A 27076-nucleotide genomic window follows, 5' to 3' on the forward strand; every position below is an offset into this window, starting at 1 on the left:
GACATGGATCCGTCCTGATGCCCGGCCCGGAGCAGAACCTGAGCGCGCTGTCGGAGCCCGCGGCGGCCGGAGAAGAGGCGCTGAGCCGGGCGGCGCACACCGCTGTGGCCGTGGCCCTCGGGTTCATCTTCGTCCTGGGCTTTGTGGGGAACTTCGTGGCGTTGCTGGTTTTCTCGCGGTACCGCGTGCTCCGGACCCCCGTGAACCTGCTCCTGATCAACATCAGCGCCAGTGACATGCTCGTGTGCATCTTCGGGACCCCCATGAGCTTCGCCGCCAGCGTGCGCGGCCGGTGGCTCACGGGCATCTACGGCTGCCGCTGGTACGGCTTCTCCAACGCGCTCTTCGGTATGGTATATAGACTTTGTGTGGGGCAGAATATAATCATAAGCAACAAGAGCCGGATCTTCATTTGGCCCCTAACTTTACCCGTGTGTAAGACTTCTTCTGCCTTTCTATTCTAATAGAGCCTATTTAAAATGTAGGGAAAAAGCAATGCAAATGCCTCTGATTAATATTTTAATGAATGCTTAACAAGCCTATGGGCCCCTGCTTGTCAGGCCCTGCTTGGGGCATCACCGCACTTTAAACATATGACATCTCCATATGTGCATTAGTTATTACTACACAGACAAATGTATACTTTCTCTTAGCTCAATCAGGGCTTAATTTGATCCCTCGCTTATGCACTACCAGTCTCTACAGTTGGACACCTTTTTTAATGTCTATGACTATCTATATTGTAGATATGGGCCTAACTGAATACATCAAATATATGAAGCAAGAATAAAAATGTTAGATTCAAGTATATGCACCCCTTTCTTTGTTGACAGTTATTCAAACCCTTGGACTGAGCTTATCACGAATTCGCCAAAAAGCTGAGATTTGTCAGGGTTCAGAAGTGGAAAGAGAAAAGATGGCTATTTTTACTAATCTAATTATTATTGTTATTTCGCATCTCTCAGTTTATGTTACATTCCGTGTTCATAGTTTTGACTCCTTCAGTCATCATCTACAAAGTAAATATTGTCATGACAATTAGAAAAAAACACAAGGAAAAAGTGTATCAAAACACAAGACAGTCAGTGTTTAGGTCTATAAACCACTACAATATGAATAATAATAAAGTGTAATAAGACAACAGTTTGGTCCTGCTCCATTAACTTCAGACTATGTCCATATTCCACCCCCTCATCACGGGACAGACCCTCCTGACGTGTCACTCTCGTGTTTCAGGTATAGTGTCGCTGGTCTCTCTGTCGCTGCTCTCCTTTGAACGTTACTCTGCAGTTCTCCACACCGTCCCATCAGACTCCTCTCAGTTCGGACGGGCTCGTTCCGCCGTGGCCGCCTCCTGGGTTTACTCTCTGGCCTGGACCCTGCCCCCGCTGCTGGGCTGGAGCAGGTCAGCACCAGCACCAGCACCGCAAGGCTAACACCGTAGTAACATTTTGAACTTTGTGTCTTTGGGATTAGTTACGGTCCAGAGGGTCCCGGGACGACCTGCTCGGTTCAGTGGAACAGGCAGTCACCCACAGCGCGCTCCTATGTGAGCTGTCTGTTCATCTTCTGCCTGCTGCTGCCGCTGCTGCTCATGCTCTTCTGCTACGGGAGGATCATCATGGCCGTGCGCACCGTCACAAAGCAGGTACTCGGTCTGTACCGGGTCTGTGCCCGGTCTGTGCCCAGTCTGACCCTGGATGTGGCCTCTGTGTGGGGTCGCCCTTTTCCTAAATCAAGTTTTGGAGATGGTTCCCAAGTGCCCACTTCTCCTGACAACTCGCCCCAGAGGCATTTGACCCGTCCTGGGCCTCTTCATGGAGAATAAACGATTACACTTATACCTTCAGAATAGGGTGACCATCTGTCCCTCTGCAGGTTGTCCTGCACTGCCATTTAGGCCCTCGTCCCTCGTCCCAGTGATTTAAAGAATGTCCCACCATTATTATTTTTGTTAACATCGAAAACAGATTAAGATAAATGCTCCTTGCAAAGAAATTTAAATAAAAGACAGTCTTTCTGGGTTGGGATGTAATGGTATAGTCTGTGTTGTCAGGGCTAAACATTTAAAATTATACGTTTTTATAAGCTTTAATCACGTCCATCCCACCTGTTTTTAAATATGACTTTTATGATTCTTCTTCTTGCCATTACTGTTTGTATTTTATTATTGTTGTCCGTTAGTATTTTATTATTGTTGTCCGTTAGTATTTTATTTTTGTTGTCCGTTAGTATTTTATTATTGTTGTCCGTTAGTATTTTATTATTGTTGTCCGTTAGTATTTTATTATTGTTGTCCGTTAGTATTTTATTATTGTTGTCCGTTAGTATTTTATTATTGTTGTCCGTTAGTATTTTATTAACTGTACTTACTTACACAGCCCGACACGTCCCACTGCAGATTTAGCACAAAACCCCTGCTGTGTGTGTGACTCAGGTCCCGCGGTTGAACCAGTCCTCGGCGGAGCAAAGGGAGTCCCGCGTGCTCCTGATGGTGGTCTCCATGGTGACGGGTTACCTGGTGTGCTGGCTGCCGTACGGCGTGGTGGCCATGCTCTCCTCTTTCGGACGTCCCGGAGCGGTGCCCCCCGTGGCCAGTCTGGTGCCCGCTCTGTTGGCCAAGACCAGCACTGTCCTGAACCCGGTCATTTACGTTCTGCTCAACAAACAGGTAACGCACGGTCACTCTGCAGTTAAGACGCTACATCTGACGCTACGTTCACAGTTTGGAAGCGACAGAAGATGTTTCAACCCAATTTATACTTTTTTCCATGATCACTGAAAAGAAAACAGACTCTAGAACTAAACAATGCAATAGGGCCTTGGTTGAACGTTACACAGTATTAAAGTAAAAGTACCGAAAGTCTATATGACAGGTTAGAATACACATATCACAAAAATATGGAACACAATTATGTTGAAGCTTTTACTAAACATTTTGCCCATTTGTCCCCAGTTTGACAATGTTTGCAAAGTTTATAATTGTACTTCCTAAATGAAAAATGGAAATGGGCAGCAAATTGGACACAGGTAGAGGTAATTCCACAATTGTTTCCTAGCAACCCTACTGTAAACAAGAGCCAAAATCCATATGCAAATTACACATAGTTATGATTTGACAAACAGTAATACCATGCAACACCTTTATTATGTTGAATGATCATTTGTCAAAAAAGTGTGTCTGTGTTTTGTACATCCATGGTTTTGAATGGCACGTCACACATTGATGACATCACAGAGAGATCCAGTTTTAGCATTACTTACTGTATTTTTGTACTTTTATTCCTCAAAATGTCTTCACAAACTGCAACTTAACAGAAGTAAAACTCTGATGACTAATTACCACAGGTGCCATTCTACCAGATTAAGTCATAATTAGAAAAAAGTGAACCTGTGGGTCATTTTTACAGCAGATACATTCACTTTTACTTCACATTTGAGAGCAGGTACCTGTATTTTACTTTTTACTTTACTATTTACTTCCCTACATTTTTTGACTGGACTGAAACGTAGAGGTAGTTTTCATGTGATTTGAGGGATTATATTGAGCATGTTCGACACCCTTTTCTTACTTTTCACTATTTAAGTACATTTTTTATATTCATTATTTATTTGAATTTGATCTCAAAGGCTTTAAATTGAGTCAATATAATAAAAAGATATGAACTAATAAGAGTGTGCATTCCAAAGAAACCACCATCAGCTGTAAAATAGACAATAAACGCAAAGATATTGTAATTTTAAGAAAAGTGATCAATATTTTGTCCTGTTTCGACGGCACAATGCAACCATAAATAAATACGATAAACCCTTTTGTCTCCCAGTTCTACAGATGTTTTCGGCACATATTCAGCTGGACCTCGGAGGCCGTGCCCACCCCGGACCACCAGTCGCTCCCCACCTGCCGAGGGGCGTGGCTTTACCCCCCTGAGGTGCGCTCAGTGGACCAGGCTCCACACACGTCCACTCCCCAGCCACAGACACAAGCAGCAACAAGCACAATGGGCAACTGCAAATGTGGACAATAGATTCATCACTAGAGCCTTCAAAATGTTCTGTCATCGCAATGTGGCAAATGGAGGCAAAATTACGACAACACAACTTTGAAAAATCAACCAAGATCAGGTCAAAATGCTAAGTTTGGAGCTTAACAAAAAAAATATGCAGCAATTTGGAATTTCCCGTAGAAATACCAACCAGTTTGCTTTTCTTTTACAAGGATTGCAAAAATTATACTAATTTCTGGTATTAAGTTGTATTTGAGCTTCCTAAAAAGTATATTTGTCTTAAAGTATATGTCTGTATCATATGTCTGTAAATACAACTATTGTGGGTCAACATTTCTGTAAGTATTTGTCTTTACGCAATAATAATAATAAACACATAATGTACAGTTGTAAATGTCTTTGAAACAGGCTCTAATATCGCTCGTGTGTGATGTGGTTTTAATTTAAAAAACTCAACTTGATTCGTAGTAGAAAAAGCTTCAGTTGTAGTCATCTGGACTCAGTTTGAAAAAATAGACGTTTCGACTCTCATCCAAGAGTCATTGTCAATAACAGAATTTAGGTCGAGAACTCCGATATTAATACTGTTCTGTGGTAAGACCCGCCCATTGGGAGGAGCCTTCCTGAAGTAGAAAGAGGTTTCTAATAGCCCATTAAGATTCTGAATAGGCTAGCTCGGTAGATACAAGGGGGAGTTTCTGTTGAAACAAACAACTCTTTCTACTTCAGGAAGGCTCCTCCCAATGGGCGGGTCTTACCACAGAACAGTATTAATATCGGAGTTCTCGACCTAAATTCTGTTATTGACAATGACTCTTGGATGAGAGTCGAAACGTCTATTTTTTCAAACTGAGTCCAGATGACTACAACTGAAGCTTTTTCTACTATGGAACACGCCTGGACGAATGAGGGATTACACCGTCAACTTGATTCGTCATATTTTGTGATTTTCAGAGGTTTCTCAGTTTCTGTATCAAAATCACATTATGTTCCACTTCACTTTTGCCTCCTTTCTGGACTCATTTGTTCACAAACGTAATATAAATTGCCTTAAATATTGTAACTTTGATGACTTTGAACATACAAAGAACTGCATTTGAACAAGTCTGTAGAAAGATTGTTCATTCATGGACCGGCTGGTGTTCTGGTGCAGCGGTAACAACCTGGAGTTCAACGCCCAGAAGACAGTGGAAATGATCGTGGACTTCAGGAAAGTCTCAACCCCCCAGTCCCCCCTCACTATCATCACAGACTCCTCCATTACCACAGTGGACTCCACTTTCTTAGCACCACCATCACCCGAGACCTCAAGTGGGACCTCACCATCAGCTCCCTCATCAAGAAGGCCCAGCTTCCTGCAGCAGCTGAGGAAAGTCAAGCTGTCAGTGCAGATGATGGTGCAGTTCTACACGACCATCATTGAGTCCATCCTCACCTCCTCCATCACCGTGTGGTTCACTGGAGCCACAGCCAGGGACAAACAGAGACTACAGCGCATTGTGTGCTCTGCTGAGAAGGGGATCGGCTGCAGACTTCCATCTCTACAGGACCTGAACGTCTCCAGGGCTCTGGGACGAGCAGGTCGGATCACAGCCGACCCTTCTCACCCTGGACACGGACTATTTGAGCCACTCAACCCAGGCAGGAGACCACTCCCCTCAGACAGGAGGCCACTCCCCTCAGGCAGGAGGCCACTCCCCTCAGACAGGAGGCCACTCCCCTCAGGCAGGAGGCCACTCCCCTCAGACAGGAGGCCACTCCCCTCAGGCCATAAGAAGTTTCTTTCCCTCTGTCGTTGGACCAATGAACACTTCTAAACACCTGCCACTTTAACAATTATTCAACCAATACTATTCACCCACTGTTCACTTTCTGCACTATTTCCGACCATCTGTATATTTTTGAGTAAATCTCGGTGTACATACAGAGACAAGTTCATGTTTAACCTTATTTTATTAATTTATGCATGCCATATTTGACTCTATAGACATTGCTATTATTGTATTATTCATTGTTTTATGTTGCACCTTAACGCCGTGACAAGTAGGACTGGGTATTGCCTTGTACCGCACGATACAATACGTATACCGATACAGGGTCCACGATACGATACGAATCCCGATACAAGGAACTTGATATCATACGTGTCTTGATTCACAATCCCTAAAAAAACAGTCTTAAAAGTTTACTAAAATTATGTTTTGATTAAGTAGAACAAAAGGCAATATAATCTCATTTTCACAATGTCCTCAATATCAGAAAACAACTGTCCTACTGTTTAAGTCACATGTTCAGCTCTTCAGATTCAGCCTTGTTTCAGCAGTCTGTAGGTTCAATAGTGTAACTCTGCCATTTCTAATGACTTTGTTGTTTTTAGTGTATCACAATACGCATCTCTGCGCATCTCTACACATATTGCAAAGAAGTCCACCACGATACCAATATATTTAGCACAGCCCTAGTCATAAGTTCCTATGTTTGCAAACTGTGTTCATTGACAATGGCAGTAAACATTTTCTCATTCCGATTAATATTTACTCATCTTTTCCCCACAAGAGGGCGCAGTTGCTTAGCACTGCCTGCTTCACACCATGTTCTCTGTCCGTTTCCATGTCATTTTAATACACTTTTCTGTGTTTTGTTGTCATTTTCCTAGAAAGAATCAACACGTATCAGTGACATTCAGACTCTTTAATCATCTTTTATCAATATACATCATTCTTAAGGAGTCGTCTTGGGTAAACAACGTGGTTCAACATTTCAATGCTTCTGACATCAAAATAATTTATTAAGAAAATAAACACGTTTTCAAAAATATACAGTCATTATGCGTCGCTGGAGACACTTGCTCCGGTGCTGCTGCGTTAGTGAAGATTTGACACGTTCACATTCAAGTTGGACCGATAAGCTACGATTTACGAACGTAATTTCATGGACATAACGTAATACTGTTGGTGGAAGAACGGCCGTGGCAAAGCCTCTCCCTCCTCAGTGCGTGGGTCTGGTGCGGGACAGGTTGTAGAGGGGCAGCGACTCGGGGCGGCTGTAGTCGGGAGGGTTGGCGTGAGGGTCGTAGCCTAAACGCGAGAGCATGGGGGCGATTTCAGCCATGTCGCTCAGGACGTCCGACGGGATGTTCCCCACCCACTTGGAGAGCGCGTCCGTGTTCACCGGCTTCACCACCTGATCCGTGGAGCGCTCCACCCTGCGAGGCACAAGAGGGGCGCGGCGGTTAGGCACAGGGCAAAAGAGTGGAAATAAAGATTGTAGAGGCATTTAGTGTTTAATTCTGTCATTATTAAGTGTTTGGATGATGGTGAGAAGAAACTTTTTATTCACAATTATTGACATGAGAAAAATAAAATGGGGATTTCATGGTTTTTCAGTCAAATACAGTTCATTTTCTGAAATGTGACCAGCTTTCTGAATGATGAGTTAATATATATATATATATATCTCGATTTTTGCTTCTAAAAGTGTCACAATTATTTTTTCGTTCCTAAAATGCATTGTACGGCTGCTGAATTATGCACACAATTATTTTTTTTATCTCAATTACGGTATGTAAAACCTAATTGACATTTTGATTAATGATGTGCTAAGAAAAAAAGGTGGGGCGCTTAAAATGAAGAGAACGAACGCATGAAAGTAGGACTTCTCTAAAAGTACAATTCATGAGCAACTTTTCCAATCAAGCAAAGATGCACAACGTGCAATGAATGTGCAATGAATCCACATTTACTCAAAGTGACCTTTTGGTTATCCAGGCCTGAGACTGGAATGAGTTTTATTCTTTGTGAAGTATAAATGCAGTCGTTTTCATCCACTAGGTTTTGCCTTATACCAGTTTAATTCTAAGTGTATTAGCGCTTTGTGATCAATTTAATCAATCAAATAATTAATCAAATACACACAAAACAACCATTTACAGTTCATTTCTTACAGCTTAAACAGAAGTATTCATCCACAGGCCTCAAACCCATGATATTAACAGTGGCCTAAATCCTCTAAGCCTGTATGTGCCAGGGACACTCATCTTTCCTCCATAATTCGCTTTATGGCTCAGATCCCAGTAAAGCCCAGGGATTAGATCAGGAAAGTGATCGTTATATTTGAATCAGTTAAACACATAAATCCTGTACTTGGCACTGCATGATTTTGAGACATTAGTTTCAAATCAGGCCGTGACTTTAGAAACCGTTCGATGAGTGAGTAAAGCTAAAGGACAGTTCAGTCGGTCGTGCAGTTATGAGTTCTGTCTAAAAAAGGCATAAATCCATCTTCTCCTCACACAAAACACTCTTCCACTAATTTACATATGGCCTTAATACGCGTTTATCTTCTCTATTTAATTAAGGTAGTACACCCAAGCTTTTAACCCTCTTAGACTGGCTCGTTTTATCATTTACAATTATATAACTTTCTTAATTTACTATTCTTATATGACAAATGTGCGTTTTAAATCAAAACAGCACATTTAAATAAATTAGCCTCGATTTAATCTATGTTTTGTCAATGTTAACCTGTTTTTCTGATTATACTAAGGCATGCACATTTTAGTTGTGATATACCTGACATGAATGTGTCAAAAAGAAAATTAAAATACTGCCATAACATAAAAAGGTCCTCAGATGGATTTTTAAATGAAAAAGGTCGATTTTCATGAATGATTTTAATTTTCTAGTCTAAATTAGCCTCGATTAAGTCCAGTTTTGTCTTTGTTAAGTTTTGATTTTGTTGTACTGGTATAATTCTGTTAAAGTATATTAAAACATCACATTAATATCGATATCGCAGCACTTAACAGCTGTATTACATTTCAACATTTCCAATATTGTGCAGCCCCTTTAGACGATAATGCTCCATATTCTATTTTTGCACACCTCCACAAAAAACATAAAATATTTAGTAGCTTTATACAGTATACATTTATGTTGGGAACTCCCTTCACTCTTCGCTGATTGGTGAATCCACCTGTCACTCAGAGTGCGACAGAATGACCAACAGAAAAGTTTGTGTATGAGCCGGGGATCTATCAAACTGAGCAACATTTAAACAGAAAAAGTACTGAATCACACTAGAATGATCTCTCCAAAGTTACAGATCTCTTTATTTTCTTACCATCCATTATATTTAAGCCATGAATTTTCACATACTGTAAATGTGTAACTAATGAAATGCCTCGTTCCCCTTGTTACGCTGCGACCTGGGTAAATACAGCAGCTTTTAGATGATCAATTATCACAGCATCGATGGCGTCAGGAGCCATTTTGTGTCAGCGGTCGCAGAGGGAACGAAAAGAGCAAATGGAAAATGATGTGCCATTTAAACTCATGTGACTGAAGTACATACCAGCGAGATGGTTTATAAAGTAATAGGATTTTTTTGGGATGAACATACTACTCCAGTTAATGAGAAACTATTTAGAAGCAATATACGTTTTGAGAATAGAGTTGTCGTACTCGAGCAGGTAAAATAATAATAAATGTAAAAAGAAAGAAAGAAAAAACAAATCTAAAATCGTGGGAAAGAGCAACTAAAACATTTACTCAGGAGGACTGTTCCATCAGGGCACATTTTATTCAAGTAGAAGTAAAAGTACTGAGTCAACACCTACTGAGAAGTAGGTCAACTTCAAAACAGCTACTAAAGGAACTAAAAGGAACTCAACGATGAAGCAGAAGCTGCGAGTACTAAAGGTGTCAGACAGCGGGCGTTCTTGCCACATCCTGCTTGTGACTGCAGCTCATTAGAAAATCTGAAAACAGAATCCACAGAAAACGTGCCGATGATTGTAGGAGAGTCAACTCAAAGCCCAAGTACGTCTGATCAGAGCCACTGACGTGTGGATTCAAAAGTGACCACCTTCACTTTGCTAACCATTTAATACACATCATAAGAGTCATAATCCTGGTTTTGGTTTTTTAAATGTCCACTGTATCTGACAAAAAAACATCTCCTTTGACAATAATAAAGCAGTTTTCCTATATATTCATGCACGTTTGAGTCATGTGATGTCCTGCAACTGAGGCTGGTGATCATAGAGGTCAAGATTATTCGATTAAAATTGATAATCGTGATTATTCAGGTCACAATTATTATTTTTTTTAATCCGTCTGTTTTTGTCACATTTAATTTTATTTTGCCTTTCAGAGAGATCAGTTTCGTAAAGCTGGACACAAACATTTCACGGTTGTTGGTCATCGTGAAAAATAGTTCATTCGTGATGTTTTTCCTCACAATAATCACAACACTAAAAGATGATCTCGTGACAAACCTGCTGGAGAACTCCGAAAATTCACGTTTTCACCCATCCCCTATGCCTGCCCACATCCCTGTACATGTGTGTGACTATTTGAAAAATCAGTTACACATGTAGAGTTCCAAAATGTCACGTATCCACTTATATATGATAAAAACATGTAAAATGACACTCAGATGCTTGTGTGAAAGTCACTATTTAAAAAGTTGCAGTATGTGACTTTTCTGGTGGAGGGTCCGAAACCGGCATGTCTCAATCAAGACGCTATAGTATTGCATTTAAATCATCACCATGGACACAACCAGGCCAACTATTTCTTTGCAGTAAATGTAATAAATGCCAGATAAGTGACAGTAAAAGAATCGGACGTAAACGCTTTTCTGCGTGGGACTCACTTGGACAGAGACACGCCGCCCGCCTTCCCGATCAGCTCCTCGTGGTGCAGCACGGCGCGGTCCCACTGCAGGTCCAGGAAGCGCAGCAGTTTCCTCATCTCGAGCTCGGGCCGCTGCACCAGCTCCTCGTAGCGCACCGGCAGGCAGCGCTCGTCTCCGGCCGCCGAGCACTGGTTCACCATGGTCTCCACCGCGCTGCTCCACTTGGTCAGGCAGTCTCGGTAACTGCTCAGGTCGAACCCGGAGATGGTCACCTACGAAACAAAAACAACACGCACGCTTTAAAATGGGGGCATGCGCTGGTCGTTGTTAACTGTAATAAGCGTTTTTTAGGAGTTGAAAAATGTCTACGTGGCATTTCTGAACCCACAGAGTCGGGTCTCGGAGTCATCATTTTGTGAATAGTTGCCAATCAAGTAGAGATGTGGGCGGGAATAGGGGGTGTGTGAAATCAAAAATTGTCCAAGCACTCAAGCGTTGAATGCAGGATAATATAAGTCGCACCAGCCAAAAAATGCATAATAGAGAAGAAAAAACCATATTAGTCGCACTGGAGTATGAAATGCGGTTGCATGTGTGAAAATAACAAATAACATCACATAAGTCGCTCCGGAGTATAAGTATATAAGTAAGTATATAAGTACAAGTCGCACCCCGGCCAAAACTATGAAAAAAGGTGCGACGTATAGTCCGGAAAATACAGTAAAAAAACCTTTTAGTTTCGTTTTGGCGAGGAAACAGTTATACCACGTTTAGAAGTAATACATCCCCTTTAAAAAGGCCCTTTTATTGTATTATAACCCACTTTTTATGACAGATGAGCTGGGATTAAGTTTGTTTTTGTGACTCTAAACATTGTAGTCTGAAGATGTAAATTGTACATAAAGCATCTGTATGAGTGGAAGGGTTCATTAAAGCTCGCCTCGCCTTCTCTATTCCGCTTCAACCATTGGGCTTTGATACAGATTTACTCTGGAACACAAACCTTTCGTGAAATCATGGAGTGGACGGCTGCTCTGCCGTCTCGGACCATGAGCACAAATTTGGCTTTGGGGAAGATGTGTGACAAATAGGACAAGGACTTAAGTGCAAACGGGTCTTTGTTACAGAGACGAGGCGCGGGCTCTCCGTGACCAACGATCACCTGAAACACAAGAAACATTTAAGCTTTTGAGTATAGAAACGGCTCATTTTAGACTTTTTCTGCTCCAGAGGTTTAACAGATTGAGGCCGTGGAGAATCTGAGGCATTTTGCATAAGAATCCCACAAATCTACAAACAGCCCTGCATTTAAAAATCCCATCGCTGAAGGAACTAGTCGTCAAAAGTATCGAAACTACAGTTCAAAGTATCGATAAATGTTTGTAAAATGGTGTCGATTTTGATCAGAAATTGTACAAAAGGAGTGTTTTTAATCATCATTGTGGTATCAATGCGTTCGCACATCCGGGAACTTGTACAATAGCAACCCGAGTCCGCCATTTTGAAAGGGGCACAACAACACGTCTGCTACATACGATCTCCAGGATATGTGAGGCCAAAATCCTGCGTTCTGTAAGGACATTGCGTTGTTCACACACACACACACACACACACAGACACAAAATTAAGCTCATGCAAATACGTATAAAGTTTGGTTCGCAGAGGAAACCGTTTGTGCCCCTTGTAAATAGTATCAAGTCTTTTCCTTGTATCGAAAGTTTGAAATTGTTGTACCGTGACACACCATCGCCTACAATCACATTTCAGACAAAACTAATTCCCATGAGAAACCCCGGAAAGCTCTGGGCACCCCTCACCTCGAGCAGAAAGGCCCTCACGGCTGCGTCCAGCACCTGGTCGGTGACTCCGGCCTCGTCCAGTCGGATCCTCTCCTTCACAGAGCGGCTCCACGTGGCCCTCATCGCCAGCAGCCGCGGGATCACCCTGGTCTCCTCCCCGCAGCGCACCGCGTTGTGAGCGTCCAGCATCACGCGCATCAGAGTGGTCCCGCTGCGTGGAAACCCTCCGATGAAGATGAGCGGCGTGTCCTCGGGGAAGTGTTCGGACAGGGACAGATTCTGACTGGCCGATTGGCTCAGGTGCATCTCCATCCATTTGTGTCGGTGGCTCTTTGGCGGGCACTGGACGCCGCTCATGCCCAAATATAGAAGAGAGGCGGAGCAGAAGAGCACCGAGCCCAGGAGCAGCGTGGATCTGCTCGTGCGCATGGTTCAGAGTCCGGCGCCGGCACACATGAAGGTCTGAAGGTCTGCGGAGGCAAAACACGTGTGACGCACAGCGTTTCCCCAGGCAAGCGCCTGCTCAAGTGAAGCGCGATTCTTTAGACTTTATTCTTTAGACTTTATTCTTTAGACTTTATTCTTTAGACTTTATTCTTTAGCCGCTTGCGGCTTTAATTGTACTTTACTTGTGACACCACTGGAACCTAAACAAAGCACAATTTGTCTCAACTAATGTTCAATAATACATTTTTCAACAATTTAGGGATTAAACTACTCAAATGGAATCTCATATTTTGATAGTATTTTTTAATAATATCTGGACAATACAGACCTTTTAAAGAAAGGGAGTGTCTACAGAGCCGCGGCAGAAACTGCCATGGTTATTTTGTGCCGCGGCTCCTGAAACTGCTGCGCTATTTGTCGGCGCCGTTTCAGAGCGCGCCGGGTTAAGGGTCAGGGTCAGGGTCAGGGTCAGGGTCAGGGTCAGGGTCAGGGTTAGTTATATGGCAGTGCCGCGGTTCCTGAAACTGCTGGGCCATTTGACCGCGCCGCGGCTCTGCAGCCACGGCCTTAAAGAAATACGAAAATACCTTTTTTATAAAATTAAGAATTCACTGGTATCAATTCGAAATGTCAAAAAAGAATAAAGAATTTCCGAATTTCATCAATGATAACACTTTATTTTGAAAATATTCTATCTTGAAGTCTTCAGTCACAATATTTCCACTTTTATTTGGTTGATAATGTATTTAAAAAGTCTCAATGTGCAATAGAAATAATCATTTGACCAGTCGACTAAAAATAATCGTTAGTTGTAACCACATTTTCTATAAAACAAACAAAAGAAACTTTCAAAGTTCAGATCAATGAATGAAGTAGGCATTAGTCCTCACCTGTGGGTTTATGGCACGTGAAGCGCAGGAGACGGACTGGGCTTTCTCATGGGACGAGCTAAAGACAACACGATTGCGGGATAGGGCCGTTAAAATACAGGCTCCGTCCCATCTGTCGTCGGTCAGGCCTGGAGTCCGAGAACAACGAGTCCAGGAGGCGACCAGAGCTTGTCTCTCCTTTTACTCATGGTTCCTACAAAGACAAATGAACTGGTCAGAATAAAACTCCTCCTTCAGGCTGAAGCGTCGTTTTATAGTAAATAGAAACATTTATAGTGAAGTAAAACATTTCTTCTTTAGCTGTAGTTTGTTCTAGCACGACAAAGTTACTTACCATTTTGTTTGATCTGAAAATGCTGAAAAAAGAGCTGATAAACAAAAATGTATAAAATTAACTATTCTGGAGTTTTATTTTTGTCTGACAGTTAAACCGCTCTGTCATCATAAGTGAATACAGAATAAATATGAACATAATATACACATGCAAATAGATCTGCAGTCAAAAAATTCCTAGTTATGAATTGTTCACAGACGACGGTAATAAAACTGATTTTGTACATATTTTTCCAGTAAAACCTAAAACCCAGGCTTTATCATAATAATCCCTCATTACATCTTTAATATAAACTGCATTTGTAAATGTTTTCACTCACATCCATCAGAGTGTTTTTATTTGCCAAAAAACATCTGTATTCTCAGGTTAATCCAAAATTCTCTATTGAATTCACATTACACTTCATTTTTGTTTCCTGTTGCCTCAATTCAAGAATTTAGAATGCATTTGTTTATGAACTTTTATAATGGTTTGAACATCAAGTCAATGAACAAAGTAGACCTAATGTATGGGCTTTTTGCATCAGTTTACATTCATTTTTCGTATAATTCAGAATGTTTCAAATTGCTGGTCACAAACGATTTGAATAATGATTATCTGGTCATGGCGTCAATCATTATAAATAATTGCAAAACAGAAATTGGTCACAGTGACATTCTTACACCAAACATACGCGTGGACATGACCATCTCATATTCTTGAACTGGATATGTTAATATTGTATGTAGTCGACTAAACCCTGTGCATCGATTAGTCGGTGCTGGCAAAAGCTCTGAAATGTTTCGAATCTCGCGCCAAAATATTTGTCTGAAGAGAAATAAACATTAATTTATAAATCTTAACAGATTAAACTTGTGATTCACTCCCATAATATCCAGCTAACTCATCCACACATTTTCCCTTCAGTCATTGTCAACGTAAATCCTTTTAATCCGAATAAATATACTTAGTCAACTAATAAAAAAGGTGCTTGACTGAACTTTAGTAGTTGTATCATCTTATGATTCCCCCTTTAAGCTGCCTTGATACAGACAAAAACAAGTCTAAATGCATTGATTATCATTTAATTAAAACTATAAATCAGAGATACAATACAACGCAACTAAATCCATCCCTCCATCTCAGGCCACCATCTTCTGGTTGTATGAATGCATTTCAATAATATCATTTTAGAACAAACATTAACGCTAACACACAAAATAGAGACACAAGATATGATTGTTCTTGATCTACCTGTTAACTCATTTGCATATTCCAAATTTACATTTATCCATTAATGAATCTTCATAAATCACATTTTGGTGTTCATTCATTTCCAGAAAAAGCGGTCATTGTCACGGTTACGTTCTCACTAACTTTCAGATTAACAAGCAAATACATTTCTAATGGATCAATTCATTTAGATATTTGATTATAGAATTGCTAAATGCTTAACACAGGATGGTGCCCCACATAACTAATAAACATACCCACTCTCATGCTGTGAGTCATGTGAAATCGATATACCGTATTTTCCATATCGATATACCGTATTTCGCACCGGAGTATAAGTCGCACCAGCCAAAAAAATTGCATAATAGGAGAAAAAAGGTGCGATTTATAGTCCAGAAAATACGGTAAACTTTGACAGTCACCCTCTTCCATAAGTGGGAGGACAATAATAACATTACAGTACTTATACTAGTAAAATATCCCCATTTTATAGCTCCAGAAATCAGGGGCCGATTGTGAGAAGCCAGTGGAAAGGACTAAAGGCTTCATGAAGTGAAAGTGGATCCCTCTTAACCTCCAACAGATGTTTGTATTCTTCCTGACAGTTTCTACCGCGCTGCGACAGAAGCGATTTGGGCTTACGGTCGCATTACCATCGGCCAAGACAGCCAGACCACAACTTCTCAATTTCCCTTCGCACGAGACACTAAACACGCTCGTTCCCCTTAACGGACTCCAGAACAAAACGGTGCAAACGTGTTCAAGACTTTAAATAGTCACAATTTCCAAATCATGACACGAAATCAGTTTTGTTCAATATATAGCCCAAAAAAAACGAACTAAATGTAAATAACTTTTTTTCTTATCTGTTTTTGTCGCATTTATCTTGAGCAGCTTTACGAAACTGAACTTTCTGACAGATAAACTTGAACAGTAACAAGTCAGACAACTGGAATTAAAAAATATGTCACTGTCTCAATAATCGTGAATAATAGTTATGTTTTTTCCCCTCGCAATAATCCTTAAAGTAAAAACGTCAAGAAGATCAGTTCAAAACCACAACAGAACCGATTTAGAACACATCAAGACGTTTCGGTTTAAAAGGTCAACTGCATAACTCCTCTGATGCTCGTCGTCATGGAGATCGCATTCCCTTGCCTAGGAATATTTCACGCTACGGCATCAAACGTAATACGAGTGCGTTTATGGCTCAAAAATACGTTACACACATTCTTGCGATGGGTGGACTTGCCTCTGCACCAGACCCGATCTGTAACCCGGCATCGCCACGCCAGCAGCTCGTCTCCATGGTTACGCAGTGCGCCTTTAAAGCCAATGTAACGTGCGCAGCGGCCCTTGACAATACATCGAAGGGGAAAAGGGACACGCCAAAATATAAATATCAGTTAGACGTTCTTTTTTTTTTCCAAATAAAGTTGTTTATCTAAAATCCATTTAAAAACAACTGCATTTTGTAAGTTTCTCATAATGTTTAATTAACAACTTTCCCCCCTGAACAGTTCTGACCATGTGCAGACCCTCGTTATTCTTCTAATGACATGTGCAAACACTCCCATACGTCTTTCACAGTTTTACCCTCAATCCTGTACTGGAAACGCTCTTGGTTTTGAGGCGTTTCCATGGTTTTTTGTCTTGTTTAGAGATTGTGGCGCGGGCCCAACATCTGGATGCCACGTGGGGCTCCATACAGTGTTCTGGTGTGGCTACAGCTTCTGATGAGAAGACCACATGTAAAAACAGACAGAATGAGGACATGGGTCTGTCCCGAAAGGCCCAAGGTGCGTCCTAATCCGGGATAAGGGTAGCGAAAAAACCTGGGAGGTTTACATGTGATTCAAATGCGTTTCCAAACAGAGATTAGGCCACTTGGAGCGCAGAAGTACAGGGCTTTAAGAAGGGGCACACACCCAACCATTTTCTGATGTTCTGCTTTACCAATACCACCGTCTAAGTCAATTAATTGTTGCAGCTCTACTATACAATTTAAATGCAGTTTATATGGCAGGCTGATATGAAAATGAATACTCACATTTTAGCTCATGATTTTGAAAATATGACTTTCAATCCTAATTTCATTAATATGATCAAGACGGACTTTAAATCACTGGCTTTTAACACAAAAAATGACAATTTTTTTCACCAAAGTCTGAATTCTGCTACAAACCTCATTCCTTTACAGACAGAATTGGCTGTGAACATTTCGATTAAAAAGCCCTGGACAGATTGTAGACTATTTAATATTCTTATATTTTTAATGGTTAAAAAAATAAAATAATTTCCAAAGTTGTTTTAGTCATCGAAAAACATGAATTGACCTATAGTTGATCTATTTAAACCCCTTTAAAGTGCACAAGTCAAGTTCTTATGTTTACATCATTAGACATCATTTGAAAAACATGTTTGTTTGGTGGGATAGTCCCTGTGGTAACTATCATATTTTTTTACATTAACAGTTGTCCCATGTGGGACAATAAAGGAATATCTTATCTTAACATTGAAATATATATCTAAGCCAATGTGAAGGTGGCAGCAAATAATGTGACCACAGCTTAAATACAATGAAAAACAAATGTTTAGGACAAATGTTTGGTTGTTCTATAATCAAGAGTGGACTGGAAATAAGGTGGAGAGACGAACCAAAATGTCCCCTTTAGTTTATGACACGTGACAAGTATTTTTAATGTAAATACGAGGCTTAATATGAAAAAAAAAACATCAATTCCAATAGATTTTTCTTCAGAATTAGTCAATTTACAACATAACATTTTGGTTTGAAGTAAACACTTTTTCAATGTTGACAGATGTTGCTCGCCATCAAGAACACCTTTGGTCAGAGATGCTTTTTCTACAGACTGATGCCCCCCGTCATCTGAAGACCACCAGCTCTGAAACCCATTTTACAAAGACAGACTTGTCCTGTCTGAAGGCTTCACTTATAGAACTGAACAGGAACCTGCTGCAAAACAGAAAAAGTCAGGCCTGATTCTTTGTTCCCCTTTAAAAAGACTATGAATTAATACAAACTTAAATAGCTCGTTCGGATTTAGACAAGCTTGAGACTCTGCGACTGTAAACGAGTGAAAGGCTTTATAGTGGACATGGTAATACACGTTGTACTTGTGCCACTAAACCACGTTTCCGCATCATACAAGGAACCTGCTTTAGTGCAAATAAAGAGGCCCGCACGATAAGCCAGTCCAGAGAGACGGTGTGGGCAGCGTTTCCTGGAGCACACACGTCCCAGATCCAAAAAGATACAACTGAATAGTATTTGCATCAAAACAAGTTATGCAAATGGGTCTGTTAACATCCATTAGAATGTTTTGGAGGATTGGGATATCAATATCATCCAAACAATAAAGTCGTAGAGGAATGAACATCATGGAACTAAGGGTGGACGATATTTACAAAAAATTATATCTCAATACTTTAGAGTATCTCAAAAATGACATTCAGGCGTCATGATAATAGTCCACGTTTTGTCCCTGGTTTAATCTTGCTTTAGTCCTACATTTGTCCATGATTGATTTAGTCCTAGATTTGTTCCTGGTTTAGTCTTGCTTTAGTTCTAGATTTGTTCCTGGTTTAGTCTTGCTTTAGTTCTAGATTTGTTCCTGGTTTAGTCTTGCTTTAGTTCTAGATTTGTCCCTGGTTTAGTCTTGCTTTAGTCCTAGATTTGTCCCTGGTTTAGTCTTGCTCTAGTCATAGATTTGTCCCCGGTTTAGTCTTGCTTTAGTCCTAGATTTGGCCCCGATTTAATCTTGCTTTAGTCCTAGATTTGTCCCTGGTTTAGTCTTGCTTTTCTCCTACATTTGTCCATGATTTAGTCCTCGATTTGTCCCTGGTTTAGTCTTGCTTTAGTCCTAGATTTATCCCTGAAATAGTCTTGCTTTCGTCCTAGATTTGTCCCTGGTTTAGTCTTGCTTTTCTCCTACATTTGTCCATGATTTAGTCCTCGATTTGTCCCTGGTTTAGTCTTGCTTTAGTCCTAGATTTATCCCTGAAATAGTCTTGCTTTCGTCCTAGATTTGTCCCCGATTTAGTCTTGCTTTAGTCCTAGATTTGTCCCCGGTTTAGTCTTGCTTTAGTCCTAGATTTGTCCCCGGTTTAGTCTTGCTTTAGTCCTAGATTTGTCCCCGGTTTAGTCTTGCTTTAGTCCTAGATTTGTCTCTGATTTAGTCTTGCTTTAGTCCTAGATTTGTCTCTGATTTAGTCTTGCTTTAGTCCTAGATTTGTCTCTGATTTAGTCTTGCTTTAGTCCTAGATTTGTCTCTGATTTAGTCTTGCTTTAGTCCTAGATTTGTCCCTGATTTAGTCTTGCTTTAGTCCCGCTTGTTGCTAAACCGAAATTAGTTAAATGCATTACTTCAGGTTTAAGTATCCAATGTGAATAGACTGTACATTTACACACACGCGTGAAGAAATATCAGTTTAAACTCTTACAACACGAAAGCTGCAAGTTTAACTCTAAACGAGAAGCACGATATTCAAGTCTCAACAACATTCACGATATGATCAATGTTTCGACACTGCACATCTCTAAAACACCTCTAAACACCTCTAAAACACCTCTTAACACCTCTAAACACCTCTAAACACCTATTATAATGGTGAGACAAAGCTTATGTGGCCCTGTCTGGACACAAAAAGGCTGTAAATCACTGGTGCAGGGGGTAAAAAAGTGCACATTTGTGGCCGTGAGGCAAAGGCCCAGCGGCCGCGCACATCTGGACACCGCGGCTCCAGGTGAACGACCCCCGCCGTAAATCAATAAACCGTGACAGACCAGCGACCACCGACAACCACCAGCAGCACCACGGAAAAACACGCCATCGGACTGCGCGTTCTGCCAGTCGGTTGCGTGACTTCCATTTGTTGCGTAAAAAGACGTAAGCGAAATGCACGTCCACTCACCGACGTTTTGTAGAAATCCACAGGAAAAAACCAACAACGATCACCTTCTTGGAGCAAAACAATGAACGTACCAGCGGTTTCCCGACACGATGCGCATCTGTATGATTTGAGTAAACTGTCAATAAATGCCTGGCGGTTTGGTCCGATGCGTTTTCTGCGTTGGAAATCTCTACATTTTGCGTAAGGTACAACTTAAAAACGAAGAGTGCGCTACCTCTATCGCTGAAGGGAAAATGATATGAGCGGAGTAGGAGATGAAGGCGAGCGCTGATTGGTTGAAACGTCTCCATACATTTACATGGGCGGCGCTGATTGGGCCAGAGGCGTTAAAGGGGGCATCTCCCTTCACCCGCAGTGTTGGACCGAACGTTCTTCTTGATATATTTACGCAAGGAAGGATGAAATTACTTTACTTATCGATCCGTGCGCTCCCGGTAAAAGCCCACGGGGGAGATTCAATCAGCGTGCGCGGTCGTAAGTGGAGGTTAAAGCCGCCTCATTTAATTTATCTGTGTGTTTTCACGCTCAAACCTTGACCTGGCAAGACTTTTATGGGTGTAATAAAACATGGTTTGGTGGGATTTTAGCAGCTTCTGACGCAGACTGTGAAGTTATACTGTAATAAATGAAAAATGAAGGCACGTGCAGCCATAAAATAACAGGCAACCCATAATTAGTCATTTTGTAGTTTTTTTTTTTTGTCAAAGCATGTTATTTTATTTAGAATTTGAAATATCGTAATGCAGAACTTCCAAGGTTTAAGTTTCCTTTCACATTTTTAAATCAACCTTTGTGAATCCTTTTATTTGTTGATAGTTTTTTGTTCTGTGGCTGTGGTTATTTGAGGTCACAGCACTGTAACTTCCACATACGGAACAAATCATTCTCTTATCTTATTGATGCCTGTACATTATTATCTGGTACAAAAACATTTTATTGGCAAAGTAGGGCGCTGTGCTTCTTTTAAACTTGCTTGCAATTCGTCTCAAACAATCAACTTGGCAGAGTTGTGAAAAAAAACAGGAAATTACTGCATCACCATTAAATGAAACGCTTTCCAGAACTTCCTTCCTCTGCCTTTCGACAAATTCTAACAGCACATATCATGATTGGGTCTTGAATACTTTTTTTTTTATTTTCAGAACGTTTTGTGGCTTTTAAATTTGGAAAGAACAAAACAATAAATTATTTACTGGTTCATTTGTTGTATTATTCAACAACAATTAGGGATGTCATGATAGCAAATTTCAGTGTCGTTATTGTCAGAAAAAACATTCAGATTTTATTCATGATTCACAATTCCTAAATTCCTTTCATTTCCCTTCCTCAAATGTATGACTTGCATGAAATCAAAACTTTCTGAATGAAAGTATAAGTTGATATGATATAGAAAAAAAGGCACTTAACATTAAGGTTTACTTTTGTGTAGTACAGACTGAATCAAAGTGGCTTCTTTTTGCTTCTTAAATTACAGTGTAACTTGAAAAATAACAATCAATTAACCAAAAAATCTTGACAACCCTTACGCCAACCATGTGATCCTGATTGCTTGTCCAAATTGGTGGTGTGTGGGCAATAAAATGTTTTTTTTTTATAAATGATTAGTCTCATCCTTGTGACTTATTTTACAAGAGGAAATAATGTTGAATAACTAATATCCAAAATAAATAAAAAATACAGAAAAATTAAGTGTGATTGTTTATAGTCTTGTAACGTGCCAAAATAGTATTAAAAAATGAAACTTGTGTCACTTTTGTCCTGCAAGTGTCATGAATTTTCTGCAGCTTCTTCCATCTCAGCTGGGGTTTTGTTTTCTTGTTCTGGATCTCCAGGAAGGATCTCTGCAATGGTCTGAATCAACTCCTCAATCTGCTCCTCTGATAAACGCTCTTCACTCTCTTCAACCATCTGAACAAAGACAGACAAAATAAATTGTAACCCGTTTAAATGCAAACCAGTGTCATGTAGTCATGACATGTAATTCATATGGGTTACAACTATTAGAAATATATTTGTGACAAGCAGTAACTATTTTTGGTAAAAACACTTACAAGCTGAATTTCCACGGCTGTTTGAGGGCGGTGGTTTAATACCTGCAGCTTTTCTGCTCTGAAAGAGAGATTATAAAAATATAAATAAAGCTTTAGTGGTTTTGTTTCATGCATGTAAACAGCAATTGCTACACTAACAAACTACATCATGGTTGAGGTTTAATACATATTTGTTTTCAGAGAAGATTTTAAATACATCCAAGAAAATTAAGACCACATTGTAACTGCTAAAGAAACTAATACAAATCACATACATTTCAGAACATTTGTAGAGGTATAAAGACTACGGAGACCATGGAGACCAAGTACTTAGTACTCTGCAGAGGACATCATATTATAAGCTGAATGCCAATTTCACAACAATTGAAACTGCAGTTGGTCAAATTGTTGTTAGTCTAACACTAATCTAATCCTCAAACAGCCCTGATACTTGCCTGTGACTGTGACATCAGAAGCTCAGAGAGTTTTATCAAATACATAAAGACCCACAATAGGAGGCTGAAACCACAAAACACACACGTCTTCACTTACTTTGTAAGTTTGTGAGGCATCATTGTTGTGAGAAACTCTTTGACAATCTCTGGACTTTGCCTGCTGCACGGAGTTTTCGACAGGTATTTCAAAGTCTACAAAGAAAAAATTGTAAATGTATTAAACTAGTAAAAATATGATGTGATATAGAGGTAGAAAGAGTTCAGACCTCATACATGATGGTGTTGAGGTTTTGCTGCCCAACACTGTGCTTGTTCTTCCCACTGTCTTTCCTCTGCTCCTTCAAGTCCGTCAGCAGTTTAAAAATCTAATAAACAAAACAAGATAATTATTTTCCAAACGTTTCCAATGTAATTTAAAACATCATGAGAGGTAGAGACACATACCTCAAAGTTACTGAGCATAGCAGCATTGGCATTTTTTCTGAAAATAAAATACAAATTGGGTTACATTATGGATTGCAAATGGACCGAGTACAAAGCAAATAACTCGGTGCTTTATGTGTACGATACTAAAAAATCTATCAATAAGTCACTGATTTAAAATACATTATCGCCTCTAAACATCACACATTTTTATAGCAGACTGTGACGTTAAAATGATCCCACAACGGCAAAACAAGAAACATAATCATCCAAACCTCACAAATGCATAAAATAACTCTTAATAATTTACTTACACTTCCATAGCGGAGATGATAATGCGGAGATGCCGCAGATCGAGCACGGGTCCTTTTGAAAATAGGTCCGTAAAGAAACTACACCAACACAAATGTTCCGCCCCACAACCATTTATTTTGTCACACATTGACTTTACATAACCACATACATTATAAAAGGCACATTATGTAGAAAAGCAAAACAATAAAAGAAAAGTTGTATGAAGCTTTACAAAAAAATGTAAAGTTTTTTTTGTGGCCCATAGGCTTTAGTAGACAGGAGAGGGTGAAATGGGGAATGAGAGAGGGGAGGACATGCAGTAAATTGTCAGATATATTTAATTGAGGCAAGTAACATTAATACTTTACAGATTTTGATTGTAACAAAGCGAGTTCAAGGGTTTGTGGTTTTCCCTTTAAACATTTTAAATATCAAGTCACCAACTGATCAGAATCAGAAAAGGTTTATTGCCATTGCCAATGAACAAAATTCACAAACCAATGAACTTGCTTTGGTGATTCGGTGCTACATAAAAACAATGAATAAAACATATATACACACTATATAAAAGTGCAAATATAATATAAATATGCCACTTTAAACCCTTGAGGAAAGGAAGGAGACAAAAACAGAATTAATTCACCTGTTTCTCTATAGTTTTTTAGATCTTCCTGTTTTGAACCGCTAGTTCTGGTAGTTAAAATTGAGCTTTGATCTACTCTTTGCACATCCCCATTTGGGTGGCCTATGATGCAAAAAATTATATCTATCTATCTATCTATCCGGACTTGAACCTGAACGTGGGTTTAGGTATGTATCCCTACCCAAGAGTATTGTTTTGATGACCAGTGGGGAATTCTGTTCCTTTCGGTCTGTGTGCATGGCATTAACGCAAAGCCCTCCAGTAAAGTAGAAAATACTACCGTACATAAACTGTACAGAGTTCCAGTATTCTTAATTCCCCATTTCCATTGAGTCTGGCTCACATATGAAATCAAAGAACGGTTTTAATATGTCATCATTCAAAACATTTTCGCTTTGAGCAGTGTTTTGAAATAGAGTGAAGTTTTCACTCGTGAGTAGATTCTTTACATGATGATTTATGGCATCCCTGTGTTTATTAAAACAACCCAAATATTTCTTCAACACATCCAGTTTTCCTTTTTGCACTAAAATAACAATGAGATTTTCCAAAATGGATGACAGCGCGGGTCCATACTCAATGAAATGTTCGGGTTCTACTGAGATACTTTCACGAACATACCCGCCCGAGTGCATTGCCACAACATGACCATGGCTGTCAAACACTGGAGAGCCAGAGGAGCCAAAGTATAAACAGCAATCATAGAATGCCACTTTAAACCCTTGAGGAAAGGAAGGAGACATAAACTGAATTAATTCACCTGTTTCTCTATAGTGTTTTAGATCTTCCCGTTTTGAACCGCTAGTTCTGGTAGTTAAAATTGAGCTTTGATCTACTCTTTGCACATCCCCATTTGGGTGGCCTATGATGCAAATGCTGCCACTCTTAGGAATAAACCCAAAGTGTTCCAACAGACCAGATGGTAACTTCTGGTCTGTGTTCAGCTCCAACAAAACCCAGTCCTCATACTCTCCAACAACTGCCTCCTTCACCTGGTGCCATTCAGCGGCCTGGTCCAGATTTTTATAGGAGAAACGCACTCTAACTATTTCAAACAGCTGACACGAGTTCCGATTAAAACAAGGTTTAATTACGTGGAAGTTTGTCAGGACAAATGAGTCGAACAGAAGAAAACCGCTGCCCACTGCGCTGCCACCGATTCTGACCTGACACACAGAGTCACTACAGGACGTCATCAGGCTCGTCATGGTTTCCACGGTAAAAGAGCCATGGTTTCTGCCATACTCAACATTCAGGAGGTCAGACTGTTCCTTATCCTCAAAACAATCACTCACCAGAGAAGACAGGTGAGATTTCAATTCTTGAGAATCTGGGATTTCATGCAACTCACTGCCAAGACTACTTGGCCAAGACTTTGCATCATAATCATTTCCCTGTTCAAATGTTTCATTATTATCATTCTCGTCATTCTCCGCATTATTCTCCTGTTCAAGAGTTTCATCCTCATCATTCCTCTGTGCATGATCAAGAGTGTCTTCCAGACTACTCGGCTGACTTTCTGGGGGACTGTTCTTGTTCATCAAAACAATCTGAAAGGTTTTTCCATCAAGATGATCCACAACATTATCCATCTCTACTCTAGTGAAATGGTAATTGAGGGCACAAGTTTTCTTAAAGACTGATTTAAGAAAGCGTCCATCTCTTTTTAGAGCATGTTTCACCTTCTCCCCTTTATAAGCGTAAACAGACAGTTCAGAATATGGTCTTAATGCTGGATTTCTTATAATCTTTGTGACATTTTTACCACCCTTTGTATGAACATTAAACACAACAATTTGATCTGATGACAGTGGTCTAGTTTTGGCCACTGGCTTATTGTCAACAGCTTTCACATAGTTCACTAGCAATTGATCCCCAGTTTGGATCAATGTGCATGGAAAGTGTGAAGCGATGGGTTTGCCAGATTTCACAACCACAAGCTCCTTCTGAAGGTTCTTTTTTTCATTTTCTCTGAACGTTGAGCTTCTCCTCAGAGAATCCTCCACCGTTCCTGCTTTGTTACATGTCTGGTTCATGGGATTCCTTTTTCCCAGGCGCCATTCAAATGAGTGAGTTGAATGACAAATCTGGCTCTGGAAAAGCAAGTTACAAAATGTGTCATTCTTGGCCAAAAAATAAGGATTGTACAATTTGAGACAAATTCAACAACTTTTTATTATAGACACTGTGATTGCAATCATATTTTAAAATGTTTTCAAATCAGGATTCACTGCACATTTTTAACACACCTTTACATTGAGAGAAGATTGGAAATATGAACGGCTAAACTACAATAACCACATGCATTTCAGAAAATGTCTAAACTAAAAGGGTCTGTAGGTTTTTTCACAGAAAGACAGGAGGATATTTAGTTATTTCAGTTACATTCCGATTCTAACTCTGCAATTTTCAAACTTAACCAAAACTACCAAATAAAATTACAATTTAGATTTGATTGATTGATTGTTTGGGGGTGCACGGTGGCAAAGGCGGTTAGCGCTCTTGCCTCCCGGACCAGACCAACATCACATGATCTCTCTGGGTGGAGTTTGCATGTTCTCCCCGTGTTACCGTGGGTTCTCTCCGGGTTCTCCGGCTAAATTGGCCCTAGTGAATGAATGTGAGAGTGAACTGTCTGTAATGTCTATGTCTCTGTGTTAGCCCTGCGACAAGTTGGCCACTGTTCAGGGTGTACCCCGCCTAAGGCCCGAAGTCACTGGGATAGGCTCCAGTCACCCGCGACACCGAAAGGGAACAAGCGGTAGAAAATGGATGGATTTGATTGTGATTAAATGTGAGTGTGGCAAAAATCGTTATGAAAACAAATACCTTTTCTTGTGGCAGATCATTTGGGTTTTGGTTCTCCTTCTGAAAACAAATAAAACAGTTGTAAGTGCACATAAGACATGAATACATTTGTAGCAGATGTATTGTAAATAAAAAGACGTACCTCTGCTGGGCTGATCAT

The 27076-nt window shown here is 40.2% G+C and overlaps 4 protein-coding genes across 4 annotated transcripts; 1 reads left to right on the forward strand and 3 right to left on the reverse strand.

Annotated features, from left to right (window-relative positions):
• tmtops3b (teleost multiple tissue opsin 3b) lies at nucleotides 1-4028 on the forward strand. The gene is made up of 5 exons (XM_072445627.1): nucleotides 1-348; nucleotides 1237-1405; nucleotides 1477-1648; nucleotides 2438-2671; nucleotides 3825-4028. Exons 1-5 carry the CDS (start codon nucleotides 18-20, stop codon nucleotides 4026-4028), a joined length of 1110 nt encoding a protein of 369 aa, XP_072301728.1. The 5' UTR covers nucleotides 1-17.
• A 2655-nt stretch (nucleotides 4029-6683) lies between these two features.
• tpst1l (tyrosylprotein sulfotransferase 1, like) lies at nucleotides 6684-12874 on the reverse strand. The gene is made up of 4 exons (XM_072445788.1): nucleotides 12464-12874; nucleotides 11650-11808; nucleotides 10665-10918; nucleotides 6684-7212 (listed from the first exon to the last, which is right to left on the reverse strand). Exons 1-4 carry the CDS (start codon nucleotides 12872-12874, stop codon nucleotides 6996-6998), a joined length of 1041 nt encoding a protein of 346 aa, XP_072301889.1. The 3' UTR covers nucleotides 6684-6995.
• Nucleotides 12875-21950: 9076 nt separating this feature from the next.
• crcp (calcitonin gene-related peptide-receptor component protein) lies at nucleotides 21951-23242 on the reverse strand. Its single transcript, XM_072445492.1, has 5 exons — nucleotides 23193-23242; nucleotides 23015-23113; nucleotides 22846-22940; nucleotides 22315-22372; nucleotides 21951-22171 (listed from the first exon to the last, which is right to left on the reverse strand). The coding sequence occupies exons 1-5, from the start codon at nucleotides 23208-23210 to the stop codon at nucleotides 22031-22033; spliced, it is 411 nt and encodes a 136-aa protein (XP_072301593.1). The 5' UTR covers nucleotides 23211-23242; the 3' UTR covers nucleotides 21951-22030.
• A 1177-nt stretch (nucleotides 23243-24419) lies between these two features.
• LOC140360395 (serine protease FAM111A-like) lies at nucleotides 24420-27076 on the reverse strand. The gene is made up of 3 exons (XM_072445602.1): nucleotides 27059-27076; nucleotides 26938-26976; nucleotides 24420-26201 (listed from the first exon to the last, which is right to left on the reverse strand). Exons 1-3 carry the CDS (start codon nucleotides 27074-27076, stop codon nucleotides 24420-24422), a joined length of 1839 nt encoding a protein of 612 aa, XP_072301703.1.

This window comes from Eucyclogobius newberryi, unplaced genomic scaffold, assembly GCF_026437365.1.
Source record: "Eucyclogobius newberryi isolate DKJ021-1_F unplaced genomic scaffold, fEucNew1.0.hap1 SCAF_15, whole genome shotgun sequence".
Classification (NCBI taxonomy): Eukaryota; Metazoa; Chordata; class Actinopteri; order Gobiiformes; family Gobiidae; genus Eucyclogobius; species Eucyclogobius newberryi.